This window comes from Strongylocentrotus purpuratus, unplaced genomic scaffold (genome assembly GCF_000002235.5).
Source record: "Strongylocentrotus purpuratus isolate Spur 01 unplaced genomic scaffold, Spur_5.0 spur5_contig_843, whole genome shotgun sequence".
NCBI classification, from domain to species: Eukaryota; Metazoa; Echinodermata; class Echinoidea; order Camarodonta; family Strongylocentrotidae; genus Strongylocentrotus; species Strongylocentrotus purpuratus.
Genome location: NW_022145550.1, coordinates 185,489 through 213,249, shown reverse-complemented (window position 1 = coordinate 213,249; position 27,761 = coordinate 185,489). Strand labels below are relative to the sequence as shown.

At 37.4% G+C, this 27,761-nt stretch overlaps 1 protein-coding gene across 4 annotated transcripts in view; it reads right to left on the bottom strand.

Annotated features, from left to right (window-relative positions):
- LOC115925876 (receptor-type tyrosine-protein phosphatase eta-like) overlaps positions 1 to 14,568 on the bottom strand; it is a 36,693-nt gene extending 22,125 nt beyond the window's left edge. Inside the window, exon 1 of one of the 4 annotated variants that reach the window (XM_030989925.1) lies at positions 14,363 to 14,568. In XM_030989925.1, coding sequence (XP_030845785.1) covers positions 14,363 to 14,437 — 75 coding nt within the window. In that variant the 5' untranslated portion in view covers positions 14,438 to 14,568. Of the gene's footprint in view, positions 1 to 319; positions 498 to 14,362 lie in introns of those variants that run through there. The other 3 variants (XM_030989931.1, XM_030989917.1, XM_030989922.1) reach the window with 3 other exon arrangements.
- Between the last annotated feature and the right edge of the window lie 13,193 nt (positions 14,569 to 27,761).

Sequence of the window (27,761 nt, the reverse complement as noted above, 5' to 3'; positions counted from 1 at the left end):
CAATTGGGGAGGTTTTCTATATAGAGGGAGCAAGTAGCTACAAGTAGGACAGTGGGGCTTTTAAAAGCTTAGCTTGCAGATTATAGGATCCCCTTAATAAAAACCAGTATTTGATTGAAGTTATTAATTAGGATAAACTTCATGTGTTTTCTTTGTAAACAATATAATTATGTCTTTCTTATGTACGTATTATTCAACTAATAAGTGATGGGGAAAGAATAAAAACAGAAGAAAAAAAACTATGTGAAAATGTAAAAAAAAAAAAAAAAAAAAAAAAAAAAAAAAAAAAAAACTTTTTAATAATTGTTGTCGTACTTACCGAGGGAGAACAGAAGATGAGAAGCGAAGTAATGACACTAATTATGTAACGAAGATTTATAACTTTCGAAATCAAAGCCATGGCAAATAGTAGCATTCATGAAGCCTTTACTCCTCGGTACCAAAATGTCAAAGTGGGTGTTTTCTTTATTACTGGTCCTAGTTATTGAATTCTACAACCAATCAAAATTGCGCAAGAAAAATACTCATCTGGCGATAGCATCAACCGTAAACAAACTCGGGTATGATTAATACATTGATATCAATGTACGTTTGGTATCATGTTAGGTACGGTTAAAGGTAATACAAAGTTTTGGTATGGGGTCATGAATTTGGTTAAAATTAACATATTGGAAGCATATGCGATCTGACAATATTCAGTGATCGTTGTCGCGGTTAAAATATAGTCTCAAGTTATGAAATTGTAAATAATAAACTTGTTATGTTGTATAGCTCCCTCTCAAGGTCAAGATATAAATTAAGCTATAAAACAATGGTTCATGACTAAAATCGACCGATCAGCTATTCCCGTTTGGAAATTATATATCACAACTACATATTCTGAGATTTTCATGGTCGCAGCTACCATCGTACGGCCGTAGTCGCTATTTGAAATTTATCAAAATTTACCGGGAGCACCGGTATATTTTTATATTCAATTTTTCTCGAAAGCAGAAGTATTTCAGGGGCAAAATTTTCTAATGTTTATAATACATCCACAGGGGCATCCAAATATGTCAAAATTGTGAAGAATCACTATCCACCCAATTTTCAAAATTTCCCAAAACTTTGTATTACCTTTAAGTAAGTCTGAGTTCAAAGTACGAATTATAACCGCTGGCAATTGAGTTGCCGCATGTGTAAGTTTATGCAAAGGAATGTATTTCCGGGCAATAAAGTGATAAATCTTTGACAATGAGACAATGAGTTACGTTGCGGGCTACTCTAAATAGTCCGGCAGCCAAACCCGGATTTGGGGCCTAACCTTGTTTTGGTGAAATAAGTTTTTTTTTTAATGGATTCTGATTGTCTAGGTATCCACTGTGAACAAGCAAAAAACTGGAGCTCTGTCAGCCTTGAGCAATTTGAGATATAAGCAAAAACAAAATGGCCGCCAAAATGGCGTTTTCTGCTCTAAAAATATGTGAAAATGTATACTTTGTCATGTTTTATTTCTACATTTAGAACCCTTTTCTGATTTCTTTTACCAGATATGATATATATGATCCATATTTTGATAATTCTAAACGTGGTTTTAGATGGCAGAGCAATTTATACATTTATACAGGGTGATTCATAAAAAAGTGTACAAGAGATTGGCTGTTTGCGATTTCTACTTCGATAACAAGCAATCAATGTATACACACTCTGGCAACATATTTGTGATGTATATAATCTGCATTTTAATTGAAGCTAATTGATGTCGCCTATCATCATATCGCCTTTAGCAATTTGTGATTATAAGCAAAAACAAAATGGCCGCCAAAATGACGTTTTCTGCTTTAAGAATATGTGAAAATGTATACTTTGTCATGTTTTATTGCTGCATTAAGAACGCTTTTCTGATTCTATTTAACCAGATATGATATATATGATATATATTTTGATAATTCTAAACGTGGTTTTAGATGGCAGAGCAATTTATACATTTATACAGGGTGATTCATAAAAAAGTGTACAAGAGATTGGCTGTTTGCGATTTTTACTTCGATAACAAGCAATCAATGTATTGTATACACATATACGCTGCATTTTAATTAAATCTAATTGATGTAGCCTATCATCTCAAAGCAAATGTATTTGTAGAGATACCCTGTTGAACATACACACACACATCTATGATGAACTGCTACGATTCAAGAAGTGTGCAGCTGTAGAGGCAGGGAAAAACACTGAACTGACAGCAATATCAAGTGCTGAAGATGGTCTTGTTCAGATCATAGTTGACAACTTCCCGTGCAGTTCTCATGACCCAGCCAGATACAAGCATGTACCATGATGATCAGCAAGAGATTTCACAACTGAAGAAGACTGAGATGTCTAGAGATATTGACTACAAGCTTGACATCATGAGATACAATAGTCCAAGAAAACCAGATATGCCACCTGTCAAGAACCAAGTTCCACCACTTAGTGTTCTCGCTCATATGGTTTCTAGACAGAGACCTAATGAATGTGACCGCAGGTTCTTGACAGATGTTGTGCAGCGTGATAACTGTCCTGAATTCAATGGATATAATACGCATTTATGTCGCAATCAAGGGGAAGCCACACAACCGAAAAATAAAGCAGCGTATCTATCGTTGATTGATATGCCACCAGCACATCCAGACACAATAATGACAGCCATGAGCAAATCCCAGCAGTTAAACAGAGAAAACTGGTCAATGTTTCACTGTCTTCACTGCAGATCAACAACTGTACAGGGTTGCAGTAGAGGTACAACCTGATCAAACCAGTACTGATAATGATGCTCTATGTACGGGCTGAACGAGAACTAAAGTGATTGGCCTCTACACCTGGAGGCAGTGAGGCTTATGATGCTTTGCGTCGGGACATGTAAACTACGCGCGATATCGGTTATTCTACCTTCGACGCATGGAAGCCCTACCAGGAGATGCACTCCAGTATTCCATGAAAAGGTCTCATGTGATGAGACACACTCAAGGCTTATGGAATGGCATATGGAGCGACATGGGCATGGTATCGCTGGTGTGATTGGCATCCCTCTAAATCCAGAAACTCTCAAGACCTGCATGGGCCCTTAGCTTGCACATATGTATCAGACTTGTGGAAGACGTTCCAACTCTGACAGACAAGTCGGCTAGTTCTAAAACAGTGCACAAAGAAGAGGCTCCAGCAAGGATATCTGCAGACCATGGTGACAGAGACTGGTTGTGCAGAAAACTGGATGTGAGCATCGATCCAATGGACCCAAAGAAGCACCCAGCGAACATTGTCAATGTGGTCAATGGACAGATCGCTCCTGAATCAGTGAATGTTGACAGAGTAGTTGAAACTGGTGCTCAGTAAATGGGTGAATTTGAACGGAAATTGCCTGGAGGTTTCTACGACACAATTTCAAAGAAAGTTCAAACCATGGCTGTCATGAAGAAATCAATTGTCAGAATTGACGTAGGCGATTCCAAGGTATACGATACCAAGTTGATATACTCTCGCGTGATAGGTCTACAAGCAAGTTCCAGAGATGTTGAATTTCATGATGTAATGTCATGCGAGCTGTCGCCAGTTCCTACAGCTCTGTTTGATGAGTCTGGAGATATGGATATCTCGAAGTCCAAGGCCGCTTTGGAGAACCAGAGACAAAGGTTGAAATATCAGCTAGACACGCGACACTTGAAGAAACGTGTAGAGTGATCGATGGATGTGCTCTCCTTTGGATTCCTAATTGGCCTTCATCATCACCAACACGACAACCAACAGAGATGGACTTTGTATCGAAATTCAAAGGCAAGATTGAAGAGAGACTAAAATCCGGTGATGTGTACTTGGTATTTGACAGGTCAATGATTACAGTACCAAGTGTACAACCAGGATATCGAGAGGCAATGATGGTTGCAGAGTTTTCCAACTGAGTCCAACTTCACCCCTTCCGTCTCAGAAACTGACTCTGACAGTCACAGAGAACAAGAAACAGTTGATTAACATCATTTGTCAACATCTGAAAGGTGATGTAGGTTTCATCATAAAACACAAGCTTGTGATCACCAGCCAAGATGGCACTCCTGTTCAACTAGGTCCAAGTGGTGTTCCGCGATATGGCCACATCTCATGAGGAGGCTGATGTGATTATTGTGCAGCAGGCTATCATGCTTGCAGATGAACGACGATCCATCAGGGTGCTTGCAGACGACACAGATGTCTATGTTCTTCTGCTTCATATTTCTACCAAAAGCAAGGCCTTCAGTCACCCTTGATAATGGAGTCGCCCATCAGAGACAGATCTGTAATCGATATACATGCCACAGTGGACAGACACAGAAACATCATCCCTTTTATGTTAGCAGGTCACCCATTGACAGGTTGTGATACTGTTGGTGCACATTTTGGAGTTGGCAAAGGAACTTTGCTAAAAGTGCTGAGGCAGAAAAATGGGTTCCCATCGCCATCGATTGGCGACATACATGCAGATATGGCCGACGTGATGAAAGATGCAACAGCGCTCATAACATCATGATATGGACAACCCAAGGCTACGGCACTGTCAGATGCCCGACTGAATGTGTGGACTACACGGGTCGGGAAAGCAGGAGCTATCACACTCCAAATCTTGCTGCAATGCCACCAACAACTGAAGCTTTCAAAGATAATGTTAAGCGTGCCCATCTTCAAACATGGATTTGGAAGAGTGCTCCGGAATTGAATCCATGGACATTGGATCCCACTGCATTTGGTTACATGAAAGACGAAGCAACAAAGTCACTCATCCCGGTAACTATTCCACCAAATGTGAAACTTGCACCTGCAAACATACTAAGACTTATACGTTGCAATTGTGCAAGTGACAACCCATGCAAATCATCAGGATGTGGATGCAACAAAGCCAAATTAGCTTGCACAATGTTCTGTGCGTGCCATGCATCCGTGCGATGTCTAAATGATCAGACTCTGGCAGCAAAAAAATGTAAATCAAAATGACAGTGATGCGTGAGCTCAGTTCAGCAAAGGAAGAAAAGGCGTATCCTTAAAAGAATTGCGTACAAGATGAATTGTGAAGGTAAAATTCCTAATATCGCTATAAAATGGTAACACATTCATGAAAGAAGAGTGATCAAATTATTATTATTTTTCCTCAAATGGTATCTTAGGAATTCAAACCTATTGTGAAAACAAATATTTATTACTATAGACTATTGATAGATATTGTGTGATAAACTAACATTGCCGCCATTTTTAATATGTAAATGAGCAAACGTACAACAGCCTAAAGTCAAATATCCAAATCAATTCATCTCTGATTCATGAAGTACCAGTACTCTACTCTGCCAATTTCCGTAATGTATAATACTTATGGCAAATGTTGCTTAGAATTTATCATTTTGGTGGCCATTTTGTTTTTTCCCATTATCTAAATTTAGTAATTATTGACAAATGAGTATGACATAAGTATTTGGTACACTTAATTATTCTAAGAATTAAAAACATAAGATAGAAGGAAATGAGTATAATACTATTTTATTGTGATTCTAAACTTAACAGCTGGCATTTATCCGCCATTTTGAACATGCAAATTAGCAACAATTACAATGGAAAATATGCTAATTAGGTCATCTATGGTCATCTATGTTCACGTATGGTCATCAGGAATGTGTTGAAAATGGTCTTCATGAATTATAAGCACACCATTCTGCCAATATTCTGTAATGTATTATGAAATAATTCAAATTTGACTGAAAATAGGCTATTTTGGCGGCCATTTTGTTTTTGGCCATATCTTAAATTGCTCAACACTGACAAACCTCCAGTTTTCTGTTTGGTCATCTGCAATGCCTACGGAAACAGAATCCATCAAGAAAAAAACTTATTTCAACAAAACGAGGTGTAGCTCAGTGGCTGCCGGACTAAAACCTCAGGAATCCAATTTAAAAATAGCACTACGACAATAACATATTTCTTCCATGCAAATACCAAAGGAAATCAGAGCGGAGATACATGTGTTTATGTTGTGTGATGCCATGGCAATAACGAAAACACTATTTGACGGTACAATACCACATTGCTCATAATAATAGTCCTACAAAAGAAAATAAGAGGTTTTAATCGACCATCAATGACCATGAACTCTGAGGTATAACCACTGGCAATAGAGTTACAGCATTTGAAAACATTAAGGATTTCTTTTTATATTCCATGACATTAGAGTTGAAATCTTCGATAATGAGACAATGAGTCATATCACGGAGTACTTCAGACTTCATACACTGTAATTTCAATCTAAAATGGCGGCCTTAATTTACATAAATTCCTCTGATTGAATCACTTCATTATTATCAAACTTCCTTAATTTTCCTTGAAGAAAATCAACATTGACAAACAAGAAGAAACGAAATAGAAAAGAAATATTGAAGATCGAATGAAGTACTCATGAGTCGACAATACTTGGTGTCAGGTTATCATGATGGGGAATGTGTATTGTTGACTATTACCCTCTTCTTTTAGGAAAAGATCATGAATGAGATTTTCAGAGTTCAAATTTTAGTAACAACAAAAAATTATGAATAATAAACTACGTCTGCCACTTATTAGTTGAGTATAAAACGCATTCCATAGGACCAGACTCACAACGAAAGTACCCATCGATTTATAGCCTGGGAAGAAACATAAAGTTGTTCCATTTATTTCCTTAAAGTTCGATTCAATATTTAGTCGTGTATTTTTTGATGAGCGAGTTCCGTTTCGATGTTTATCAATTTTCACTGGTTCGATTGAACTATGATACGAGATATAAACGGGAAGCAGCAATACAAAAATTGAAATTATCAACAATGTCGCATGTATAAAAGTTGTTTAAATTTCAAACTAACAAGATAGAAACTTTTAAAAGACACGATGAACAAAAACGGAATGGTTACAAATACGACCCAAACAAGCCAAGCGAACTTTCTGACATGCTAGCTGCAATGCGATTCTTATTTACACAACAATGTAAATGGTATGAACAAAAATTGGGACAATCTACCAACAATGTTATAATTATAGTCATTTCATTGATTCGGATAGAAAGATCTTGACAGATACTAACTATATATTACTTACATAAAATCTTATTGCAGCAATTCATCCAAGAAGTTGTTTCATAGGAGACATTAAAATATTAATCAAGATTCTCCTTTCATCAAACGATAATAAAATTAACGTTTGATTGAATAGATTATCGCAAAAACATATATAATACATTGGTTTGTTATGATACTTTCTTTGTATCTGACCGCATATTTCACGCCTCATTGTCTGTACCCCTATTATCTTGATATAACAAGATATGCGTCTAGTTCCTGATTACGATTGAATTCAAGATCAATCACCACGATATTTAGCGTTCAATGAGGCAAAGAATAAGGTATATTGCCACAAATTACACAGGCAACTTTCAGAAAGCTATAAAGCTCAGGAGGTATACTGTCTAACATAGGCGTCATCTATATATAAATCTCCTTTAGGTAATTCCTACAAATTATGGTTAGAATCCAACCATGGGTTTTCAAGAAGAAGAAGAGAATGTGCAATTACTGCCACTCATGAACTTTAGGGATACGGACCCCATTTGATCAACTTCAGATCTCCCTTGTCTATAAGGATGATTCAGACCTTGTAGCTTATGGACCCCTCAGATAATAATAATAATAATAATAATAATACATATGATTTATAAAGCGCCAAATCCACTTGATAGTCAAATGCTCAAGGCGCAGCTTGTGCAAAAGATGAAATACATACATGATACATTGGTGCCAGGTAAAAATGTCAGAGGAAAAAAATGTCAGAGGAAAAAATGTCAGAGGAAAAAATGTCAGAGGTAAAAATGTCAGAGGAGAAAATGTCAGAGGTAAAAATGTCAGAGGTAAAAATGTCAGAGGTAAAAATGTCAGAGGTAAAAATGTCAGAGGAAAAAATGTCAGAGGTAAAAATGTCAGAGGAAAAAATGTCAGAGGTAAAAATGTCAGAGGAAAAAATGTCAGAGGTAAAAATGTCAGAGGTAAAAATGTCAGAGGTAAAAATGTCAGAGGTAAAAATGTCAGAGGTACAAGCAAAAAAAAATGAGTGCCGTCATCATGTCTTAGCACTTTTATTACACAGAATGTCGAGACGTACTGCTACTGCATGGGCTAGTCTATTATATTCCTTTCTTCCATAATGTAAATTTTATAAATGGCTGTGTGTTGTATTTCGTACATGTCCTGAGGATAATACAATGTGGAAAATAGATTTTGAAATTTATTTTGTTGTGATCAGGCTTGCATATATGTATGAATGTCTAACATTTGTTGATATTTTGAATCGGTTGATGTGTTAATGTTTGTGAAACGGACCGGTTCGGCCGGTGGCAGCCTGCAACCTATCCGCGTGTAACGTTCCGGAGACGAACAAAGTCCAAACGAAGAAATGAAAGTTCTCGACAAAAGTCAAGTGTTAAAGTGAGTAGTGCATTTAGTACAAATAGTTACATATAATCACGAGGAATCACGAAAAGTTATTTATAATGGTTGGGCGCCCCGAACTCTGCTAAAGCTTTAGCACCTCATGGCGGCAAAAGAAGTGGAGTAAGAATAAGAAAATCAAGAAGTCGCTCCGAAAAGTAAAAACTCGCTCCGAAAACTAAAAACCCGCTCCAAAAAGTAAAAGACCGTCTCGATTCAGAAGCTCATCCCAATTTTAAACTCTCCGACAATTATAAATAACGATGTAATTTAAACCGAACCTCTGCAAAGCGCGCGCTTCTCTGGAATGTGATGGTGCGGTTGGCATTTAAAGATAAAGTTGAGTTCTGGTCTTGCGATTGCATTGTGAAAGAAACGGTGTGGAAGCAATCAGAAAAGGTTGATCATCTAGCATAAACATCTAAGTATTGGTATGTAGTGCAAGGTTTTGGAGTCATCAAAATGATAAAATCGTTGGCCCTTTCTTGGTAAAGTAACAAGCACTGTACACAGAAAGATATTGATATGGGACTACACAAACATATGGCATACAAATCGGGCCTCATTTTAAAGCTGTTACTTGTCATATCTGGGATATGAAGTCATTTGAAATAGATTTTCAGGGAATAACTTTTTTCTTTGATGTTCTTCCACACTTGCATAATAAGAATGATAACAAACGCTCACACATTATTGTTCACCTTTCCCCAGAACTCAACCTTCTCTTTAATTGATGTAACATCGGCGGCTTTCTGCTTTGTATCGGAGTAACAAAGCTGCTTATTGATTTTTCCCCAGACTATTTTATACCGCAATAGTAATCTTTTATTGCAACGCGCGCACTTCGGGAATGTGATGGGTTTAGCATTGATAACATGGCTTTCTGCTTTGTTTCAGAGTATCAAAATACCAGCCCACAAGAAAGTGGAATTGTCGGAAATATGCATTTATTGGAAATTACATATAATAGTAGTCATTGCCACGCAGTTAAAATGTCCAACAATCTTCAAAAGTGAAGGAGAAGTGGGGGGGGGGGAGGTTCATAGATATCTGATCCTATTTTTGGGGCTGTACTGACTTTTCTTTTTATTTAATAATTACACCATGCATGGAGCGACAACTCAGCCTATAAAACATGGCCAAACTTCTCGATTTTAGAAATCTTTTTCCCCAGAAGTTTGCTCAGTGTACCAGTACCATGCGCGGCTTCTACAAAAGCATAATATACCGGTATATAAATATTGAATAAGGCAGACTAATGGGACATGCATGGTTGCTACTCCGAGTTTCACGCCTTGCAAGCGATCATCAGACAAGATAGCATTCTTACATGATTCCTCTGTAACCTTGGTAAACACGCTCAAAATAAGACTTAACTAATACAATACCTGAATACAATATAATAAGAATTACTCATGAGTAATTCTAATTGTATTTTATTAGTTAAGTCTTATTTTAGGGGTATTTGTACCAAGGTTGTAGGATAATCATGTTTAAGAATGCTATCAATTGCCTGATGATTGCTTGCAAGGCGCGAAACTCGGAGTAGAAACCATGTCCCATTAGTCTGCCTGCTCTCCCTCGGCATTGACCACTGTTCGGAAGGATTTATTAGCAAAGCATTATATAAGAGGAAGGGGGGAGCAGCCGGGTCACCGTGCCCCAGAAGAAGAATACCCCCCCCCCCCCCTCGTCTTCCTTCGGCAATAATCGGGCAAAAAGTCACCATTTGGGGCCGAAAGGTAAATAAATTTAACTGGGAAAGTGGAAAATAAAGCAGCGGTGAAATAACAACTGCAGAATATCCCTCGCTGTTCTTTTTCGATAGGCCTAATATATAACCCGGGTGTAACCATAACAAACTTGCCACATGATTTTGTTTTTAATTTATACCTCTAACATTTATACCTCTGACATTTTTTCCTCTGACCTTTTTTCCTCTGACATTTTTTCCTCTGACATTTTTCCCTCTGACATTTTTTCCCTCTGACATTTTTACCTCTGACATTTTTACCTCTGACATTTTTTCCTCTGACATTTTTACCTCTGACATTTTTACCTCTGACATTTTTACCTCTGACATTTTTTCCTCTGACATTTTTACCTCTGACATTTTTACCTCTGACATTTTTTCCTCTGACATTTTTACCTCTGACATTTTTTCCTCTGACATTTTTACCTCTGACATTGTTTCCTCTGACATTTTTACCTCTGACATTTTTTCCTCTGACATTTTTACCTCTGACATTTTTACCTCTGACATTTTTACCTCTGACATTTTTTCCTCTGACATTTTTACACCGAGCCGATACATTAACCGTTAACATTGTTTTCATCTAATTTCAAGATATATCCCTTACCTTTTTATTTAAATTGATAACCAATTTATCTCATGTTTGTGCCAAAAATATTGAATAATAAATGATTTGGATTCATTTCAGTTCTGTATGTCAAACTATAAATCAGTGCAATTCGCTTCAATTCAATTCAGATTCTAGTACATTGTAAGTATTATTGTCGCAATGGAATAACTGGACTGAGAAATTACCTAGTGATTAAATACGGATCTAGATACAAATTTTTGATAAATATTAATCCACGGCGGCTAAAGCTCAGACGCGTGGGTAACTTATTTATTTTAAACCTGACAGAATCAATTAACCCACTGGCATTCAAATATCCACGTTTCACTCAATTAACGAGCAATTTTCTTTTCTTTTCTTTTCAGTCAAGAAAAAGCCAGATTTTAAAAGGAAATCAGAAAAGAGTTAAAATAATTTTATTAAATCTGCGTTTTCATGAAAAGAAAATTAAATGCCAGACATTCAACCAACCATTTGACAATGATAAACTGAGTTTCTTATTCATGGTTTTAAATCTATCAGTGCGCAACATTATTTCAGTTAACGGTTAAGTGGTTTAAAAGAGGGATATCGCCAATGGATGCCTTGTTTTCGTTCAAGTACACCCCTTTATTTCTCTAGATGTTCTGTTCCTCATACCTGGGAGTCCCTCTTCACAGGATACATTGCATCGGATTCCGTATCCCGAGCTATTTGTGACCTGTTATGGCAAACCTAACACTTTAAGGGGTAATGGAAAACCAAAGTTTTATTATCACTGGATAAAGTAAGAAATCACCTTCAGTATGATACCTCATACAAAGGAAGTGATTGCAATTATTGCGTTTTTCGTGCTTTTAATCACCGACAGTTCATTACGAGGTATTAAAGTTTAAAGTTAAGAATTCGGTTCCATTTTCACACCAAAACCCATGTACACGTTCACTACATTTTTATTTAAGACCGCCATATATAGCCATATTTGACATCTTCGTGCTTTTCTCTTTTTTTCGGTACCAATACCAAATATGCCAGGGATCAACAAATAATTGGTAAAATTAAGCGGGAAAACAAAAGGAAACTTTATTTCTTTTTGACCGCATTATTTCAACTAATTTCGTCCAACGAGGGGATGTATTCATAGATTTAAATTATGAGACCATTAATAAATCTTATGTTGGTCCCTGAAGTAAGAAATCCCTGTTCGGAGACTCCTACAGCACAATGATTTTTGCAGTAGCGGATCACAATAGGGACTTTAAGATTTGCACGTCGACATAGTGGACTGCTACGTATGACGTCCTTATACGGCAGTCCCTTTTAGTGTACATCGTGAAACCATTATCGTTTCATCTAGCTTGGGGTTGCCAGTCATGCCAGTTGCCAGGAGTCATGAGCAAACAAAAGCAAGACAATATTTCGCCCCCAAAATTTAACAAAAGATCTGGAGACCTAGACAACGATCAAGTAAATAAACATAGCTGTGACTAGTAGGATCATCATTTTGTGCTGCATTTCTCAAAAGAATTATGACGAATGATATACAAAAGATATCACGCATGATAAACATGTATAACAATAGGCATTCAAATCGAGATAAAAAAAAATGTTTGTACAAGAATTCCGCAATATACCCACTGATTTCACGTGCACGTAGAACACACAGAAATATGCATTATTCTTTTTACCTCAAGGCTTCCCGTGCAGTGAAGATTTGTTTTCTTCTATGTATAGTGAAAGCATCGATTTGTTAAATGTATGCTTATAAATTATTAACAACCTCACAATAATCGCGGGCGCAAGATGGACGCCCCTTCCCTTTCCCCTCCGGAAACTATTGGCTACTAGCTCGCGGTTTCATGTCATGTTTTTTGGGGACTTTACCCATCTTTTAACATCCAAAAATGATTTGCGGCATTTTATGTCACATGACCCTTTGTGACATTTTTCTTCCTGAAAAAGTAGAATTAGTGAATTTTACGGAATATATCATTGTAGTTTCTGCCTAGATCAATTGCATACGTAAGGAATACGAAAATGATTTCAGTCTTAGTATCCAAAAAGTAAAAGTTTCGTGCGCCGCTGCAACACTTCGTCAGGTGATAAAATATATTGTAAGCAAGCGTGTTTTATACGGGCTACGGGCGGACCGTCGGTCAAACTTATTCGATCAATAATTAAAACAATGACGGACGAGGTCTATTGTATATAAAACACGCTTGCTTACAATATATTTTATCACCTGATGCAGTGTAGCAGCGGCGCTCGAAACGTCGTTATGTTTAAGATCCCTTGTTGACCAAACATTGCGAGACAAACGAATATCACTAGCGATATTATTTTCGACACTACATTCGCAATGAGTATTTAGCATTAACATATATTTCTTCCAAATCCTGTAATTGAAACAAAAACAATTTATGCTAACTTCTTCATTCCAGTTTTGCAAATCAATGTCATTTAATCTACGATCCATATATGATTTCACCCACTCTATGTTTAACGGGGTATTTATACCCATAAATTTGAGATTCCGCTCACGTCTAAGATACATTTAATTTTGTAGTCCAATTCGATTCAAAATCACAATTATCGTATAGTTTGCGTAACAAATTGTAAATAATACACGAGAGTTTAGATTTCTTAGATTAACGAACTGTGCATACAATGTGTGCGGGTAGGCCTGAATCCGATGACCGGGGTAATAATATATATATAAATATATCTGTAAAGCGCTTTGAGAGGGCCTTCGGTCCTGAAAAGCGCTATATAAGAACTATCTATTATTATTATGAGTATCTCTTGCCCAAACATGTATCATACGTCTCTCCACTTTACTAGCCAAAGCAAATCTACCAACTTCGCCATATACCTATACAACTTGCAGTACCACGGTTCAATTTAAGCACGTCAATTCAGTCGTCGAAACCCCCACAATTCATACCCATAAAATAAAATTGAAACAACTATTATTGATCGAAGAGTTCATATTGAATCTCAATTGGTAACCACAATTTCTTAGCTTTACAAGAAAGATTAAACGTGGCTCTCCTGGCTTGAGTAAAACCTGCCTATGTATAGCCTTACAAAAGGAACCATTATAGTTAAAGGTTGGACCAAGATAAGTATGTTCATCAACAATATCAATCTTACTATCACGAAAAGGAGATTCAGGGTATTAACTAACTTTCCCTCGACATAAAATAACAAATTTAGTCTACCTTGCATTAAGAAATAATTTCCAAAGCTCACAGTATTGATATGCAGCAGATAAGGCAGACCGCAACTCTTCAGCAGATTCAGTTATTATCATGATGTCATCAGCATAAAGTAACACATAGGATCGGAGAAACACTTCAATATCATCGTCACTTATCTCATAGTAATATGTCAGTAAAAGCATCTCCTAAAAACTATACTACCTGGCTCTTATTCCTTGACATATGTTTTCCTAAGAATGACCATCATTATAATCCTTGTCATACGCACAAACTGAAGAATGGTATAAGCATTGTTTCCCGACAATGGTGGAGTTGTACTTACCGATATAGCAGCATAGAGTATCAACACTGTTGCCAAAGGGCAAAGGAAGAGACGGCTGATAGTCGAACAAAACATGATGTCCTAGAAGAATCGCCTGTATAATATGACTGCAGTAGAGTATGAAGAACACGCTGTATAAAGCAGATGTGCAGTGATATTGCCTTTTCGGTATCAAACTTGTATAGGGACTTTTAGATTTGCGTGGACTGATACGTGTGACTTCCATTCAAGGCAGTGCATTGAAAGGACGTCGATCGTAGCAATCCCCATTATCTTCGTGCGAATCTAAAAGTCCCTATTGTTATTGGTATGGTGCGGCCTTGAACGTTATGAAGACCGGTTGGACGGTTAGCATACATCCCCTATCGAATTCCATACAGAGCGTGAACTTGAGGAATGCACATGTGAGGGCAGTGGCGTAATGAGCAAAAACGTTTGGGGGGGCTGACAAAAAAAAATCCGCAGCACACCACTCTAACATGCAGGCCCTGCTGAACGTTTCGCAAAGTGGGGTCTAGGGGCAAAGCCCCGGCGGGGGTCAAGGGGCGGAGCCACCGAAGCTCAAGGGGTATGGGCTTCAGTGGCGGATCCTGGAATTTCTTACCGGGGGGGGGCACAAAATGGCATGGGGTTAAATATATGTAAAACGATGAAGCGACAGAACGAGGCTTCAGCGGCGAGGGAGTGGGGCGACCAAACGGGGGTGGGTCTGGGAAGGGGTTATGGCCCCCTTCCAGAGTAAGAAGCATTTGCAATTTTAGAACCAAATTAGACGCATTTTCAGGCTTTTCCTGGAGTAATATGACGTAAATTGCTTTCTCTTACCCCTTCCAAGAGTAGTGATTTGAAACTTTGACACTTCATTAAATTATTAGAGAAAGAAGACGATCCGTTGTACCGTTCTCGACTCTTAATTCTTGTTTGGATCCAGTTCCCCCCCCCCCCCCCTCTCCCGCGCGAAGCGCGGCAGTTTTGACGTTTCAATAAATTATTACTCTTATTCCTTGGCCACCGATTACCAACAAAACGAGCAACCACTTACCGACAAATATATTAATGTCAATGTCCAAATGTTTATAAATTTAACCTTATAAACCAGGGGCCAGGAACTGAGTTATTTTTCAGTCTCCCCCCCCCCCTCCCGCGCGAAGCGCGGAAACTTTGACACATCATTTAATTATTAAAGAAAGAAGACGATCCGTTGTACCGTTCTCAAATCTTATTTCTTGTTTGGATCCAGTTCCCCCCACCTCCCGCAAAGCGCGGCAGTTTTGACGTTTCAATAAATTATTACTCTTAATCTTTGTCTGAATTCATCTTAGCCCATCCCCCGCGAAGCGCGGAAGCTTTGACGATTCATTAAATTATTACTCTTAATCTTAGTCTGAATTCATTTTCGCCCATCTCGCGCGAAGCGAGGAAGCTTTGACGTTTCAATAAATCATTACTTTTATTCCTTGTCTGAATTCATTTTTGCCCATCCCGCGCGAAGCGCGGATGCTTTGACGTTTTATTAAATTATTACTCTTAATCTTTGAATTCATTTTCGCCCATCTCGTGCGAAGCGAAGAAGCTTTGACGTTTCAATAAATCATTACTTTTATTCCTTGTCTGAATTCATTTTTGCCCATCCCGCGCGAAGCGCGGATGCTTTGACGTTTTATTAAATTATTACTCTTAATCTTTGTCTGAATTCATTTTCGCCCATCCCGCGCGAAGCGCGGAAGCTTTGACACTTCATTAAATTTTTAGAGAAAGAAGACGATTCATTGTACTGGTTCCGACTCTTAATCCTTGTCTGAATTCATCTTCGCCTATCTCGCGCGAAGCGCGGAAGCTTTGACGTTTCAATAAATTATTACCCTTAATCCTTGTCTGAACTCAGTTCTCCCCTCCCGCGCTAAGCGCGGAAGCCTTGACATTTTATTAAATTATTAGTGAAAGAAGACAATTCATTGTACAGAACCGGTTCTGACTCATAATCCTTGTCTGAATACATTTTCGCCCATCTCGCGCGAAGCGCAGAAACTCTGACATTTCATTAAAATATTACTCTTAATCCTTGTCTGAATTAATATTCTCCCAGCCCGCGCGAAGCGCGGAAGCTTTCAGATTTCATTACATTATCAGAGAAAAAAGACGATTCGTTGTTTCGTGTTCTTGTATGAATTCAGTTCCCCCCCCCCCCACCCGCGCAAAGTGCGGAAGCTTTGACACTCCATTAAATTATTAGAGAAAGAGGACGATTCATTGTACCGGTTCCGACTCTTAATCCTTGTCTGAATTCATTTTCGCCTATCTCGCGCGAAGCGCAGAAGCTTTGACGTTTCAATAAATTATTACCCTTAATCCTTGTCTGAACCCAGTTCCCCCCCCCCCCCTCCCGCGTGAAGCGCGGAAGCTTTGACACTTCATTAAATTATTAGTGAAAGAAGACAATTCATTGTACAGTACCGGTTCTGACTCATAATCCTTGTCTGAATACATTTTCGCCCATTTTGCGCGAAGCGCGGAAACTCTGACATTTTATTAAAATATTACTCTTAATCCTTGTCTGAATTAATATTCTCCCAGCCCGCGCGAAGCGCGGAAGCTTTCACGTTTCATTACATTATCAGAGAAAAAAGACGATTCGTTGTTTCGTGTTCTTGTATGAATTCAGTTCCAACCCCCCCCCCTCCCGCGCAAAGTGCGGAAGCTTTGACACTCCATTAAATTATTAAAGAAGGAAGACGATTTGTCGAACCGTTCTCGACTCTTAATCCTAGTCTGAATTCAGTTGCCCCCCCCCCCCGAAGCGCGGAAGCTTTGCCGTTTCATTAAATTATTAGAGAAAGAAGACGATTCGTTGTACCGTTCACTACTGTTAATTTTGTCTGAATTCAATTCCCCACTGGGCCCCTCAACGGTACATGTGCAGTGTTACATGATGTAAGTATGGAACGCCTGGCAGTGCCTGCCACAGTTGCTTCTGGAAAGAATTTCTTTTACTAGTGTTACTGTTAGTGGCCACGGCCCCTTAGTGACTATAAAAAAATCATGTGCTCTTCCTGGCCATTTGGGAATGTTTCAGTTTGCAACAGAAATGGAGAAACGCGCACTTTGTTGAAAATCATGTGATATCACGAACATTTATACATCACTTTTATATGGAATTGAAAATAAGTCATGATTCAATTTTATTTGGGGGGGGGGGGGGGGGGCTGGCGCCCCCCCCCCCCACCAGTACGCCAGTGTGTGAGGGTATGTTTAGGTAGACAACATTATGTACGACATGTGAATGCCTGTATGGTGCCCTGTCTGTATTACACGGCTGTTACACATAATAATAAACGGTGCGCTTACCACCGTAGTCTCTAAGCGCTATAACAAGGAAAATACAATGATCAACAATTAAAAAACTTCGCTATATACATATATAACTTGCAGTACCACAGTTCAATTTAAGCAGGGTTTGAGAAACTTCCTAAAAAACACTTCAATACAGTCTTCGAACCCCCACAATTCACACCCATAAAATAAAATTGGAACAACTATTATTGATCGAAGAGCTCATATTGAATGTCAATTGGTAACCACAATTTCTTAGCTTTACAAGAAAGATGAAACATGGCTCTCCTGGCTTGAGTAAAACCTACTTATTTATAGCATTTCAAAAGGTACCATTATAGTTAAAGGTAGTACCAAGATAAGTATATTCATCAACACAATCAATCTTATAACTATCACCAAAGTAGATGCAGGGTATTAGCGAACTTTCCCTCGCGAGAAAATTTTAAAAAATGTAGTCTTACTGGCATTAATAAACAATTTCCAAAGCTCACAGTACTAATATGCAGCAGATAAGGCAGACTGCAACTCTTCAGCAGATCCAGCCATTATTATGATGCAATCAGCATAAAGTAACACATGGGGTCGGAGAAACACTTCAATATCATCGTCACTTATCTCTTAATATTATGTCAGTAAAAGCATCTCCTAAAAACTATACTACCTGGCTCTTATTCCTTGACATATGTTTTCCTAAGAATGACCATCATTATAATCCTTGTCATACGCACAAACTGAAGAATGGTATACGCATTGTTTCCCGACAATGGTGGAGTTGTACTTACCGATATAGCAGCATAGAGTGTTAACACTGTTGCCAAATGGCAAAGGAAGAGACGGCTGATAGTCGAACAAAACATGATGTCCTAGAAGAATCGCCTGTATAATATGACTGCAGTAGAGTATGAAGAACACGCTATATAAAGCAGATGTGCAGTGATACTGCCTTTCCGGTATCTAACATGAATGTTATTGGTATGGTTCGGCCTAGAACGTTATGAAGACTGGGTTGGGCGGTTAGCATACTTCCTCTATTGAATTCCATACAGAGCGTGAACTTGAGACACGCATATGTGAGGGTATGTTTAGGTAGACAATTATTGTGTACGACATGTGAATGCCTGTATGGTGCCCTGCCTGTATTACACGGCTGTTACACATAATAATAATAATAATAATAATAATAAAAACGGTGCTTATAAAGCTCTTACCACCGTAGTCTCTAAGCGCTATAACAAAGAAAATACAATGATCAACAATGATCAACAATACATATTAAACAAAACAAAAATTACAAATAAACCTACAAGTTACAATATATATGAAATATTACAATACATATGAACTATACATCAATGTGAACAGAGTATTAAGTTAATCATCAAAAGTAATTTTGAAGTTTTGAAAGGTTCAAATAATTTTCTAATTACGCGAAAAGTGAAAAGTATTTAGGAGCAAACCGCCCGTTTATCATTTTATTCAAAATCTACCCTCTTTCTTCTAAATAATTTGAGAGGTTTCAAAATGCACACCGACAATTCTGTATCTAAAATACTGTACACGAGCATCGTGGATCTAGAAATGAAAATGCACACCATATCGCCGATCTACTACACCAAAATATCCCTCTGTCTTTCTTTTCTTCCACTCATTCTTTCTTTTGATTGCTGATATTGTAACAAGAACACCCCTACAAAACACCGGTACCGAATTTCGCAGTTTGCGTGATATATTATCTGACTTCACTAGACCATTTTAAATGTTAATAATAATAATAATAATCCGTTTTTTGATATAGCGCTCAATACACCGATCCAACGACGTGCCTAAGCTGACAATCACAAGGGGAAAATATATATTTTATCTATACATGTATAAGATATTTATGTTACAGCTCTTAATTGAAGAAATTTGACGACATAGAATTTCATACGAGGGTTCACATCATACACCTCCCCCCCCCCCCCCCTTCAAGCGATCCCTTGTTTTAATAGGTGTTGTGGTCCAGTGAATGAGTCTCCGGAATGTGAAACACAAGGTACTATCGCAGTAATTGACAGGATATTGATCTACAGTTGCCCCACTCCACCCAGGTGAGGTAAACGGGTACCTTCCAGGATTTAAATACTTAAAATGCTCAAGTGCTGTAAAGGCAGTCGTGCTAAAGCCATGACAATGGAGCGCCAGGAGTGGCAATGTGCAAACACTAGCGCCATACAAGACTTTATTACTATTATTATTATTATTATTATTATTATTATTATTATTTGTTATTATGAGTATTTTTATTACTATCATTACAGGATGGTGGTTCATATTATTTTCAATCAAAGAGGGAAAGATATAGGAATGGCATGACCCAGTGGATGTCGATGAAAAAGGCATATATTAGATAGCTTAGACAGAAACCGAGACGTGATTGGTCCAAAGCTCGTCACGTGATATCAATTGCGTAATTGTTATATTTTCCTGGCCGGTCACTTTCCAGTGTGATATTAACCAGCTGGTAAAATGAATATATTTTTAATCAGTGCATGTTGCCCTCTCTAGGACTAATTACGCAAATTACACCAATACCGAGAGTCAATAATTTGTTTCGAATTTTTTGTTTTCCCCTAGTCTTTATTTTTTCAATTTTTTTTTCCCCGAAAAATGCTTTTTTTTTTCTAAGAATTTGTTTTTTCCCTTGAAATCTTTTTTTCCAATTTTATTTTCCCCCCAATTTTTTTTTTTTTAATAATTTTTTTTTTTAAAGATATTATTTTTTCCTGAATTATCTCGAAGAATTTTTTTCCTGGATGTGATACAGTTGTTGCCCATTAATTTGGAATAATTTGTTTTTCTTTTCATGAAATAATCCTGAAAATATGATTTATTTGTCGTAGATAAAGTTGATATCTTCCCAGAGCTATATTGGTCAATCTCTATGACTCTTTAGATTGATCTACAAGGTTCCGAAATGATATAAGCTATGTCTGTCAAGAATGTATCATATTGTCTCAATCGTTTAATGAAAAGAGGTAAAGACAAATTATTCTAACTCCATGGGCAACAGTGTACAGTCATGCTGAATACAATTGTACACTACCCTCCTTTCTTTCACAAGTATCTGTTCATTGTGTACACAGTACAGCAGCCTTTCATAGTCTTCACCGTGAGTCACATGAATGTACTATGAATGTACTATGAAGGTGGGTTCATGGTGTACAAAGTACAAAACCTATCTCTTTAAAATGAGTCACAGGAGTGCAGCATAGATGTCTTGCCAAGCATGGCTGGTGCTCATTCTCTATAACACCCCAAAAAGAAAAAAAAGAATAAAGTATCATGGAATGCCACATTTATGACGTTAATAGTTGTATGACTGGTTCCCACGAAGCTCAGAGAGACTTGTGAATTGTATGCAAGATTGTAAAAGATTTTATTTCTATTTCTATTCTTTTGACAGGGTAGCCCATTCACCAACAAGTAGTGGTCTTCCATGGGGCCCTGAATGAACATATTTACATCGTTTATAACATTTATACAGAACAGTTACAAAAATAATACTCGTTTGCAAAATAAACATATATCATTAACCTAGTAAACAGTAATGTCAATAGGAAAATATTAATTAAGTCGCAGTTATGTGAATAAGTCATGTTAATATTACAGAACATGCACGTAGTGTATGTTCGGCTGAGCCATTCACAAATTACAACTTTAAAGATCTGGAGACCTAGACAACGATCAAGTAAATAAATATAGCTGTGAGACAGTGGCATTATTATGTCACATGACCTTTCGTGAAATATTTTGTCTTTCTGAAAATGGAAAATTTGTGGATTTTACGGAATAGATAATTGTAGTTTCTGCCTAGATCATTTGCATACAGTACGTAAGGAATACGAACATTATTTTAGTCTAAGTATCAAAAAAAGTAAATTATGAGATGTTTGTCAAAAAGCTGGTCTCCATTTGTTTTCTTTCTTCTTTCTTTAAGAAATATGTTAAATTTTTCATTGCGATCTACATTTTTTTACCATTTTGACATTATGAATTTGTTGCCTATCTAAGTCGCCAGAATTCCGTATATTACTGAATGAATGAACATAGGGGCAACGTACTATAGGCATGATAGGGGAATATTTTGCTAGCTCTCAATACGGTTGACAGGTTAAACAAGTTTGAAAGGTTTTTTTTATTTCGTAAACGACCCAACCTGGGGCATTGAAGAAATACAGATAAATGGTACAAAGATCTTTTACAATTCAGACACTTAAAAAAACAAAAAGCATATATGTATCTTACTAAAGAGGGGTTCTTTGGTAGCAAACTAAACACATAATAAAGTGAAGGCAAGATTTCAACGAATGAACAACGACCCCCAAAAATAGACTTGTAAAACTATAAACCTTATATTACAAATATTGTCAGCACGTATACTAATGCTAAAACAAATTTAAAATGTATACAATCTATTATATATATATATATATATAGATGTATACATGTGCATGTAGAAACCGAGGGTCACTAATGCTTTGGGGAATTTTTTTTTTTTTTTTTTAATTCTAAAATTCGACGTATTGATTTTACAAGAATGTAGAAAGATTCTTTAACTGTTTAACACAAGTTATATTGAACAACTGGTGAAATTTGATGTTAGGTCTACTGTGATAATATTTCTTAACATACATGTACTACTTATTACGAATGTTATCAAAAGCTGGATAAAAGATAAAATAACGACATTGAGTGACGGGCAGCTTACTATTACCACATCGATATTTACTAAAAGAGATGTTCTATCACTAAAATCCAACTTTAAGAGATATTGTTCCATACCGAATTCCTGTTTCAAAATCCCGTAATTGAAACATAAACATTTTATACTAACTTCTTCATTCCAGTTTAGCAAATCAGTGTCATTTAATCTACGATCCATAGATGATTTCACCCATTCTATGTTTAAGGGGGTATTTCTACCAATAAATTTGAGATTCCGCTCATGTCTAAGATACTTTCCATTTTGTAATCCAATTCGATTCAAAATAACAATTATCAGATATTTTGCGTAACAAATTGTAAATAGTACACGACAGTTTAAATTTCTTTCAATGAGTAACTTTTGCCCAAAAATTTATCATACGCCTCTCCACTTTACTAGCTAAAACAAATCTATCAACTTCGCCATATACATATATAACTTGCAGTACCACGGTTCAATTTAAGCAGGGTTTGAGAAACTTCCTAAAAAACACTTCAGTATAGTCTTCGAACCCCCACAATTCACACCCATAAAATAAAATTGGAACAACTATTATTGATAGAAGAGCTCATATTGAATCTCAATTGGTAACCACAATTTCTTAGCTTTACAAGAAAGATGAAACATGGCTCTCCTGGCTTGAGTAAAACCTACTTATTTATAGCATTACAAAAGGTACCATTATAGTTAAAGGTAGTACCAAGATAAGTATATTCATCAACACAATCAATCTTATAACTATCACCAAAGTAGATGCAGGGTATTAATGAACTTTCCCTCGCGAGAAAATTTTAAAAAATGTAGTCTTACTGGCATTAACAAACAATTTCCAAATCTCCCAGTACTAATATGCAGCAGATACCCCCAAAATGCCCCTTTTTCTATAGGAAAAGTGCCCCTTTTACTTTGACAAGTGCCCCTATTACTTAGTAAAAGTGCCCCTTTCCCCTTTTCCTTCGACATGTTCCCATTTTCCTTTGCAATAAATGTTCATTTTCCATTCTCATGAATCTTAAAATTATCTTGAATAAGTGCCCTTTTTAATCTCTAGTAAGTGCCTCTTTTCAGGTACGAGAAGTGCCCCTTTTCATTTTTAATAAGTGCCCCCTTCACCTCTGATGATTGCCCTATTCAAAACTGAGAGGTGCTCTTTTTACTTTGACAACTTCCCCTTTTTTTCCTTTGTAAGAAGTGCCCCTTCTCCTTTTAATAACTACCCCTTTTTTAAACTCGGATGAGCGCACCTTTCATTTTAACATGTGCCCCTCTTATTTTCTAATAAGTGCCCCTTTTCCTTATGATAAGTGCCCCCATTAAAAACAGAGAGCTCCTTCCCCTTCTCATAACTTCCTCTTTCCTTTTCTAATAAGTGCCCCTTTTCCTTATGATAAGTGCCCCCATTAAAAAGAGAGAGCTCCTTCCCCTTCTCATAACTTCCCCTTTCCTTTTCTAATAAGTGCCCCTTTTCCTTATGATAAGTGCCCCCATTAAAAAGAGAGAGCTCCTTCCCCTTCTCATAACTTCCCCTTCCCCTTCTCATAACTGCCCCTTTTAAACATCTGAACGGTGCCCCCTTTTCATTCAACAAATGCACATTTTCCTTTATTATAAGTGCCCCTTTTACATTTTCATAAGTGCCCCTTTTCATATCTGGTCAGTGCCCCTTTGCAATTCTGATAATTCCCCTTTTAATAATGATACGTGCCCCTTTTCCTTTCTAATAAGGGACCTATCCCCTTTTCACCTCTTATAAATGACCCTATTAAAATCTGATGGGTGCCCCTTTTCCGTCAACAAATGCCTATTTCCCATTTTCGTAAACGCCTCCTTTTCATCACTGGTGAGTGCCTCTTTTCAAGTGAAAAATGCCTCATTTTCACCTCTTATAATTATCCTTTGTACTTATACACGTGCTCCTTTTCTTTTCTAATAAGTGTCTTATCCCTTTCGATAATTGTCCCCTTTTCATGTAATCATTAAACGTGCCCCTTATTTAAAGCGACTAAGAGCAGTTTCCCCCAAAGTTCGCTCGCTGCGCTCGCTCGCATTTAAAGATTATACAATTGTGTTACTTATCAAAGGTCTTTTCAGTCTTCCGTTATGAGAATGTGCTTATAACCCCATCACGATTGGCTTTTTTCCTCTTTATAAGATGTAATTTTTCGCACTGCGACCTCACAGATCTTTCAAAATTGTCTCGCTCGCTTCGCTCGCTCGTAAATGTATATTCAGACATCACACCCAGCTGTAAAGTTTGATGCTTAAGCGATATCTTGTATGATGTATGAAGAGGAACAAATATTGAAATCATCCCTGATAATGTAATCACAATGTAGGGGTATATACCAATGTCTAAAAATTGTATATTTTCGCTTTGAGATTTCCCACTGTAGGTGCCCTTTTTTCCAGAAAGTGCCCTTTTTTGTTGGTGCCCCCCACTTTGAAAGTCGCTCGGCCGCCCCTGTGCAGCAGATAAGGCAGACTGCTACTCTTCAGCAGATCCAGCCATTACTATGATGCAATCAGCATAAAGTAACACATGGGGTCGGAGAAACACTTCAATATCATCGTCACTTATCTCTTAATATTATGTCAGTAAAAGCATATCCTCAAAACGATACTACACTGTCGCTCATAAAGGTGGAATATTTTAGTTTTACCCCAATTCATGGAATTATTTTAAAAATTATTTAAAAATAATAGATCTAGATAATAGTATACATTCTCAGATTTTATTTAATAATAATATGCAAATGTGTGTTTTTGCGGGACTGCTAAAGCATGTGTATGCTACTATGCTTATTAATTAGGGGACCTACGCCCTCAAGTCATAAATGACAGTAATGAGGCTTAATACCCCCACAAAAGGGCACTAATATAGCACATCGACACGGTTTTGATCCTGGGGCCTCACAGTTACGGGGGCATTGTTTTGTCACTGAACCATGACTGTACGCAGCGGGGGCTAGGGTAGGGGGCAGTTTACATAAATTTTAAAAAAAACAGAAAATGCAATAAATTTTCAATAATTTATTGCATTTTACCCCGGTCCCCAAAATCAAAAAATCTTCTCGACGGCGATGCATTATGGCTCAAGGCATGGGCACACAGAAGATTTTTTATGTTGGGAACCGGGGGTAAAATGCAATAAATTATTAAAAATTTATTGCATTTTCTGTTGTTTTTTTTATTTATGGAAACTGCCCCCTACCCTAGCCCCCGCTGCGTACAGTCATGGTTCAGTGACAAAACAATGGCCTCGTAACTGTGAGGCCCCAGGATCACAAACGTTTCGATGTGCTATATTAGTGCCCTTTTGTGGGGCATTATTCCTCATTACTGTCATTTATGACTTAAGGGCATAGGCCCCTAGTTGATAAGCATAGTAGCATACACATGCTTTAGCAGTCACGCAAAACACACTTTGGTAAATTATTATTCAATAAAAACTGAGAATGTATACTATTATCTAGATCTAATATTTTTTAATTATTTTTAAAATATTTTCATGAATTGGGATTTAAAAAAAATATTCCACCTTTATGAGCGACAGTGTATCTGGCTCTTATTCGTTGACACATGTTTTCCTTAGAATGATCATCATTATAATCCTTGCCATACACACAAACTGAAGAATGGTATAAGCATTGTTTCCCGACAATGGTGGAGTTGTACTTACCGATATAGCAGCATAGAGTATCAACCAGGCGCGTACACAGGGGGGGGGGTTAGGGGGTTAAACCCCCCCCCTTTGGTAATTTTTTGTGTGTAAACCCCCCCCCCCCCTTTTGGTTTTTTTTTTTTTTTTTTTTTTTTTTATTAAAAAAAAAAAAATCCCATGGTTGACATAAAAAAGCTGACCTTACCCCCCCCCCCCCCCCCAACGGAGCAAAATGTCAAATTTTCAAATTTCGAGACCAAAAAAAAAAAAAAAGTGTCCTTTTTTTTCCAGAAAGTGCCCTTTTTTGTTGGTGCCCCCCACTTTGAAAATCGCTCGGCCGCCCCTGTGCAGCAGATAAGGCAGACTGCTACTCTTCAGCAGATCCAGCCATTATTATGATGCAATCAGCATAAAGTAACACATGGGGTCGGAGAAACACTTCAATATCATCGTCACTTATCTCTTAATATTATGTCAGTAAAAGCATATCCTCAAAACGATACTATCTGGCTCTTATTCGTTGACACATGTTTTCCTTAGAATGATCATCATTATAATCCTTGCCATACACACAAACTGAAGAATGGTATAAGCATTGTTTCCTGACAATGGTGGAGTTGTACTTACCGATATAGCAGCATAGAGTATCAACCAGGCGCGTACACAGGGGGGGGGGTTAGGGGGTTAAACCCCCCCCCCCTTTGGTAATTTTTTGTGTGTAAACCCCCCCCCCCTTTTGGTTTTTTTTTTTTTTTTTTTTTTTTTTTATTAAAAAAAAAAAAATCCCATGGTTGACATAAAAAAGCTGACCTTATTCCCCCCCCCCCCAACGGAGCAAAATGTCAAATTTTCAAATTTCGAGACCAAAAAAAAAAAAAAGTGTCCTCTTACCCCCCCCCCCCCGCTTATTGCGAAATATTCGGCCCGATTTATAAATGTTACCCCCCCCCCCCCCCCCCCCCTTGAAAAAAATCCTGCGTACGCGCCTGGTATCAACACTGTTATTGGTATGGTGCGGCCTTGAACGTTATGAAGACTGGGTTGGGCGGTTAGCATACTTCCCCTATTGAATTCCATACAGAGCGTGAACTTGAGACATGCATAATTATGTGAGGGTATGTTTAGGTAGACAACATTATGTACGACATGTGAATGCCTGTATGGTGCCCTGTCTGTATTACACGGTTGTTACACATAATAATAATAATAAAAAAGGTGCTTATAAAGCGCTTACCACCGAAGTATCTAAGCGCTATAACAAGGAAAATACAATGATCAACAAATAAAAAACAAAAAATTACAAATAAACCTACAAGTTACAATATATATGAAATATTACAATACATATGAAATATAAATCAATGTGAACAGAGTGAGTTAATCATCAAAAGAAATTTTGAATAAATGTGTCTGCAGACAAGTTATGAATGGTTCCAAGATTTTAACGAGGTACCTATTTAGCAGAAAATGTTCAAATAAGTCCCTTACTAAGGCGAAAAAGTTAAAATGTATTTAGAGTGAAACGCCCCTCTTTTACCATTTTATTCAAAACCTACCCTCTCTTCTAAAAAGTATGAGAGGTTTCGAAATGCCAACCGATAATTTTGTATCTCAAATACTATACACGAGTATCTTGGATCTAGAAATGAAAATGCACA